Below are 7,296 nucleotides of genomic sequence, written 5' to 3'. Positions count from 1 at the left end.
AGCTAATATTCAAAATGAGTTAATTTCTTATTGTCTGTTTTTCAATTCAAAATCAATTTTATACACCATCATTAGTTGTTTCTTATAACGTGTGAATATACCCCCTATTGTATTCTACAACTAAAACATCCGGATTGCTTTGTTATCACTAGTTTTGTTTTGATTTCCGAGTTGCTAGCTTATAGCCCGTTAGCAGCACCAGCGTGGTTGCCGCTAATCCTGCTTGCATTGTTTACACACTGCTTACACACATTTCCATTGTTTACTCACTGTTACTTGCTTTAATGGCGAATTTGTGTCCACCTTTGAGTGCAGGTGAGGACACTGTTCGAGCTGCACTCGTTGCAGCTCGAGAGCTGGAGGCCGTGGAGAAGCAGATCCAGGAGCTGTTGGTGAGGCAGACGGAGCTGAGAGAGCGGAGAGCCGCTCTGGAATCCTCCCGGGTAAGTATACAGCGCGATACTAACACTCTGACCACCTCTACTCCGTGTGCTTCTCTGCACAGCTCCCGTGCACCCTGGACGCGATCTTCCCAGATGTCCTTCACTCCGGCGCCGGGACACCACGGACCCTGGGTGCAGCAGCAGCGGAAGACGCGAGCCAGGCCCCGGCCGAGGACCTCGCCCCCTCCGCCGCCTCCGGTCTTCGAGATCTCCACCCGGAACCGCTTCGCTCCCCTCCGCGAGACGGAACGCGACGCTGTGATCGTCGGAGACTCCATTGTCCGGTACGTACGTGCTACTTTAGCTAAAGGTAAAGTCCACACCCACTGTTTTCCTGGTGCTCGCGTTCTCGATGTTTCTGCGCAGATACCCGCAATCCTGAAGGACGGCGAGAGCGTCGGCGCGATCGTCCTGCACGCGGGGGTGAACGACACCAGGCTGCGGCAGACGGAGGTTCTGAAGAGGGACTTCAGCAGCCTGATCGAGACGGTTCGCAGCACGTCGCCCGCGACGAGGATCATCGTGTCAGGACCGCTTCCCACGTATCGACGTGGGCACGAAAGGTTCAGTAGACTTCTTGCTCTAAATGAATGGTTATTGACATGGTGTAAAGAACAGAAACTGCTCTTTGTTAATAATTGGAATCTTTTCTGGGAACGTCCTAGGCTTTTCCGTGCTGATGGCCTGCACCCCAGCAGAGTCGGAGCGGAGCTGCTGTCGGACAACATCTCCAGGACGCTACGCTCCATTTGACTAGTAAGTACATTCTCAAATGATTGCTACGATGGCTTTTGTTCTGAACGCTTAAATGATAGTAGTTGCACTGTCCAATCTATAAAGACTGTGTCTGTTCCTCGAATAGTGAGGTCAAAACATAAATTTAATGCAGGATCTAGAAAAATCTGATCGTAATTAAACCAGAAAAAAGCAAAATACACGAACAGAAACCATTTTTAAAGCTTGGGCTCCTAAACATTAGATCACTTGCACCCAAAGCAGTTATTGTGAATGAAATGATCACAGATAATAGTTTTGATGTACTCTGCTTAACTGAAACCTGGCTAAAACCTAATGATTATATTGGTCTAAATGGGTCTACTCCACCAAACTACTATTATAAGCATGAGCCCCGTCAGAGTGGTCGTGGTGGTGGTGTTGCAACAATATATAGTGATATTTTCAATGTTACTCAGAAAACAGGATACAGGTTTAATTCATTTGAAATACTTTTGCTTAATGTTACTCTGCCAGATATGCAAAAGAAATCTCTCCTATCTCTTGTTTTAGCTACTGTGTATAGACCGCCAGGGCCATATACAGATTTCCTAAAAGAATTTGCAGAATTCCTTTCAGAACTATTGGTTAATTTTGATAAAGTGCTAATTGTCGGAGATTTTAACATTCACGTTGATAATACAAATGATGCGTTAGGACTTGCGTTTACTGACCTAATAAACTCTTTTGGAGTCAAGCAAAATGTCACTGGGCCCACTCATCGTTTTAATCATACGCTAGATTTAATTATATCGCATGGAATTGATCTTACTGATATAGATATCGTACCTCAAAGTGATGATGTTTCTGACCATTTCCTTGTATCGTGCATGCTGCGTATCACTGATATTAACTGTATGGCTCCGCGTTATCGTCTTGGCAGAACTATTGTTCCAGCCACCAAAGATAGATTTACAAATAACCTGCCTGATTTATCTCAACTGCTCTGTGTACCCCTTAATACACAGGATCTAGACAAAATGACTAGCAATATGGGCACCATCTTCTCCGATACGTTAGAAGCTGTTGCCCCCATCAAATTGAAAAAAGTTAGAGAAAAACGTATTGCGCCATGGTACAACAGTAATACCCATTCCCTCAAAAAAGAAACTCGCAATCTTGAGCGCAAATGGAGAAAAACTAACTTGGAAGTTTAGAATTGCATGGAAAAACTGTATGTCCAGATACAGACAGGCTTTAAAAGCTGCTAGGGCTGAGCATTTCCGCGAACTCATAGAAAATAACCAAAACAATCCAAGGTTTTTATTTAGCACAGTGGCTAGATTAACAAATAACCAGACACCACCTGATCTAAATATTCCTTTACAGTTTAATAGCAATGACTTTATGAATTTCTTCACTGATAAAATAGATAACATCAGAAATACAATAACCAATGTAGATTATACTGCATCTAATATGTCAACTTCTTTCGTCGCACCCAAAGAAAAACTGCAGTACTTTACCGCTATAGGACAGGAAGAGTTAAATAAACTCATCACTGTGTCTAAACCAACAACATGCCTATTAGATCCCGTACCCACTAAATTACTAAAAGAATTGTTACCTGTGGCAGAAGAACCGCTTCTCAATATTATCAACTCATCGTTATCTTTAGGTCACGTCCCTAAACCATTCAAGCTGGCGGTTATTAAGCCTCTTATTAAGAAACCACACTAGACCCTAGTGAACTGGCAAATTATAGACCCATTTCTAATCTTCCATTTATGTCTAAAATTTTAGAGAAAGTTATATCTGCTCAACTGTGCTCATTCTTGCAAAAAAATGATATCTATGAAGAATTTCAGTCAGGCTTCAGGCCCCATCACAGCACAGAAACTGCACTTGTTAAAATCACTAATGACTTGCTTCTTGCGTCAGACCAAGGCTGCATCTCACTGCTAGTTTTACTTGATCTTAGTGCTGCGTTTGACACTATAGATCATGACATACTAATAGATCGACTACAAAATTATGCAGGTATCCAAGGGCAGGCTTTAAAATGGTTTAGATCCTACCTGTCTGATCGCTACCACTTTGTTTATTTAAATGGGGAGTCATCTCAGTTATCACCAGTAAAGTATGGAGTGCCACAAGGATCTGTTCTAGGTCCTCTACTATTTTCAATATACATGCTGCCCCTTGGTAATATTATTAGAAAACACGGGATTAGTTTCCATTGTTATGCTGATGATACTCAACTATATATCTCAACAAGACCAGATGAAACTTCTGAATTATCAAAGTTAACAGAGTGCGTTAAAAATGTAAAAGATTGGATGACCAACAATTTTCTGCTATTAAATTCAGATAAGACAGAGATATTACTTATTGGACCTAAAAACAATACACAGAATCTTTTGACTTACAATTTACAACTAGACGGATGTACTGTTACTTCCACTACAGTCAAAAGCCTGGGTGTTATATTAGACAGCAACTTGTCTTTTGAAAATCATATTTCTCATGTTACAAAAACAGCATTCTTCCATCTTAGAAACATTGCCAAGCTGCGAAACATGTTACCTGTTTCTGATGCAGAAAAGCTAGTTCACGCATTCATGACCTCTAGACTGGACTATTGTAATGCACTACTAGGTGGTTGTCCTGCATCTTCAATAAACAAGCTACAGATAGTCCAAAATGCAGCTGCTAGAGTCCTTACCAGGTCAAGAAAATATGATCATATTACCCCAATTTTAAAGTCTCTGCACTGGCTGCCTATTAGGTTCCGCATCAGCTACAAAATAGCACTTCTTACCTATAAGGCACTTAACGGTTTAGCTCCTGCGTACCTAACTAGTCTTCTACCACGCTACAATCCATCACGCTCCCTAAGGTCACAAAACTCTGGACTGTTGGTAGTACCTAGGATAGCAAAGTCCACTAAAGGAGGTAGAGCTTTTTCACATTTGGCACCCAAACTCTGGAACAGCCTTCCTGATAACGTTCGGGGTTCAGACACACTCTCTCTGTTTAAATCTAGATTAAAGACACATCTTTTTAGCCAAGCATTCAAATAATGCATCTCATAAACTTTTTCTGCAGCTATATCTGATCAAATGTTCATTTTAATCTTTTAGCTCTGGTTTAACAAACCTTCCTTTTCTTAGTTTGAACAGCAGCTACGCTAATTATGTTCCTATTTGTTCTCTGTTTTTGCCATGGGATTGACATCCCATGGTAACTAGGAATTCACAAGCTCCAGTGTGGATCCAGAACACTTAAAAAAGATGATGCCAACCCTTCAGAGGACTTCAGATGATGCCAACCCTGATGCCAACCCTGAAAACATACAGCACTACCGAATTCTGCTACAAATTTATAGTGTTCTTTGTCTGTTTGATTACGTCATTAATTGATCTTTACCACACATCTCTACCATATGTACATCATAGCCAGTCTGAAAGAAACAAACAAAGTATATTATTTTGAAGACGTTCATACTTTCGTCTACATGATCTTTTTATTCTTTATATTCACTCAGTATAATTGTGGAAAGATGCATTTATACTGTATATAAAAACACCAATTAATTAATTAATTAATTACTAAAATTAACCATGGTTTATTACAGTAAAAGTGTGGTAACCGTGTTTTTTTTTTTTTTTTTTTTTGTTTGTTTTTTTTTTACCGAATTGATTACCACTGTATTACCAGTTTTACTACAAATACCATGTTTAAACTATGGTTAAACTAAACTATCGTTCCCTCGCAAAACTTTGCGTTTCCTCGAAAAACTTTTGCGTTCTCTCGCAAAACCAGCTGAGTTCGGACAAACACTTCCTGTTAACTTTACAGCTTGTAGTGGTTCCTAGCTTGACGTTTGCAATTGAGCATAGAAAGAAACGCTTAATTAATGGGCTAATACATTTTATATTTTATTAAAAAAATATACTACAGGCAATTAATGATGTAATCCATTAAGCCAGTGGTTCTCAAACTTTCTACAGTGGCGTACCCCCTAGAGCATTTAACATTCTTGTGAGTACCCCCACCGCAGTCACCTTTTCCGTTACAATATTTGCCCACTTAAATTGATTTACATGTGCATTTTTTAGCGTTAGAGAGGTTAGAGGTATTTCTAATCTTAACAGCTGTATGTCATGCATGTCATATTCTTAACGTTTCTTTAAGTGTATTAATATAATAAATAAAACAATAAATAATGGCAAAACGAAGTGATACTTGTAGATTCAAACTGAATCGCCAGTCACTGTCTTAATGAGCAAAGCGTCGCGTCATTCATTCATTCAATAACTAAGTAAATGGTTAGTTATGAATGGGTTATTAATCACGGACTCTCCAAATGGTTAAAAGCTGCAGATTAATTTAGCAACGAAACATCGCTGTTGCTTGGAGACACGCCAGTTCTGTTGCGGATTTTGTTGGAACTTTTATTATTTCGTTGTAAAATATAACAGACATCATTGACAATATTGTGTTTAAAATGTAGGCTACGTTTAAAAATGTCACTTAATATTACTCTTCTTGTTGAACTGCTATTTAAAACCAATGTTGCATTTGCAGTCGTTTGGATATTGCATTCTCGTATTTTAAACATGAATATACATATTTTTCTGTACAGAAGAGAATTTTTATATTTCAGCTATTTGATCGCGCCGGCGCCTCAAGCGCACATATTCATTGCAAACAGCGCAGCCTGTTCATTATTAAAATAACAGAATCACCCAAACAGATAAAAAGTTACGCTAGTCAATTTAAATAGTCTGTGCCGTACAGCGTGAGCACAGGTCCAATCCACTGCTGCACATTTTTGTTCACTATGATTTTTTCACACCGATATTGGAACGTACAAAGCCTGGTTAATTTAATGGTTTAGCTGCAAATACATTGTGAATATGGAAACATTTGGATTTGTGCTGAAGGAGAGCGAAACCTGAGCCCATACTTTCAGTTTCGCTTTAAATTATTTATTTTGGTTTATTTATAGCTAAATAAGCTTAGACCTATATTATTATATAAGATACTGCATTATATTATATTTATTCATTAAAATGAATAAGTTATAGTTTTTTTTTTTTTTTTTTTTTTTTTTTTTTTGGTCTGTTCTGAATAGGGTTAAATTTGTTGTGGAGTGCGGGGGAAGTAAAATAGGCCGTAGGCCTGCTGGTAGTATTATTTCTGAATAAAATGCGCCTAAAAGGCTACGTGACTTATTTGTTTTATTTTTCCTTTCAAAAACTTAAAAATTGTTTTTTTTTTTGTTTGTTTTTTTCTTAACCCCCAAAAAAAAAAAAAAAAAAAAAAAACAAGCAGCAAACAAATTAACCATGGTTTTAAATAAAAACCAAATAAAATAAAACAAAAAAACATGGTTACTATTGCATTTATGACTATCTGCTTTATTGAGAATAATGCTAAAGGTATTAATATTAAAATTGTTATTAGTATTAATAGCATTTATTAATATCGAACTGGTCCTCCTCTGTCACTGTTTTAGTACATTAATCCACATTAAGCGTTTTAGAATGTTGTAGAAATCGTGCCTTAAACTATAAGCAATTAAATGACTGTATATCTATAATAGGCCACTTGAGTCCAAGTTCAGTATAAAACTCTGAACCACTCCGTTGTGAACATACTGAGCTGAGTAAACAGGGAGTGTTTGTCCGAACGTTTTGCGAGAGAACGCAAAAGTTTTTGCAAGAGAACGCAAGAGAACCTCTTAATTAATCGGGTTTTTAGTGGAAAGGGGTGTTTTCCCAACACCTCCAGAAACGCCCACTTTACGTCGTGGTAATGAAACCCCTGAAATTTAGTGAATGCCTTCCTAGAAGGCCCTAACTAAGCGTTTTATGCACTGAGGCTCTAACTAAATTTGATATGCATAAAACTTCTAACACATCAAGAAGTGTCTTTCTGCATTGTAAATAACATTCCTTTCATGCATGTGAAACATTTTTTATGTGGGTCAGCTTTACTCATGAAACTGCATGAACTAGGGTTTTCTGACTGAGAAAAGACGTTTTTCTCGTCTCGCAGCCCTCGGTTCGCTCCTTTTGCTATTATATCACAGACCCATTGTCCTATCCTCCACAGGAATCCGCCGGCCCCA

At 38.6% G+C, this 7,296-nt stretch overlaps 1 protein-coding gene across 1 annotated transcript; it reads left to right on the top strand.

Moving 5' to 3' along the window:
- Positions 1 to 284: 284 nt before the first annotated feature.
- On the top strand, positions 285 to 1,241 carry LOC127162561 (uncharacterized). The gene is made up of 2 exons (XM_051105352.1): positions 285 to 1,006; positions 1,109 to 1,241. The coding sequence occupies exons 1-2, from the start codon at positions 285 to 287 to the stop codon at positions 1,194 to 1,196; spliced, it is 810 nt and encodes a 269-aa protein (XP_050961309.1). The 3' UTR covers positions 1,197 to 1,241.
- The last annotated feature ends 6,055 nt before the right edge of the window (positions 1,242 to 7,296 follow it).

The sequence above is a fragment of the Labeo rohita genome, unplaced genomic scaffold (assembly GCF_022985175.1).
Source record: "Labeo rohita strain BAU-BD-2019 unplaced genomic scaffold, IGBB_LRoh.1.0 scaffold_97, whole genome shotgun sequence".
Classification (NCBI taxonomy): Eukaryota; Metazoa; Chordata; class Actinopteri; order Cypriniformes; family Cyprinidae; genus Labeo; species Labeo rohita.
The sequence above is the reverse complement of the archived record's forward strand: the minus strand, read 5'-3'. Positions and strand labels throughout refer to the sequence as shown.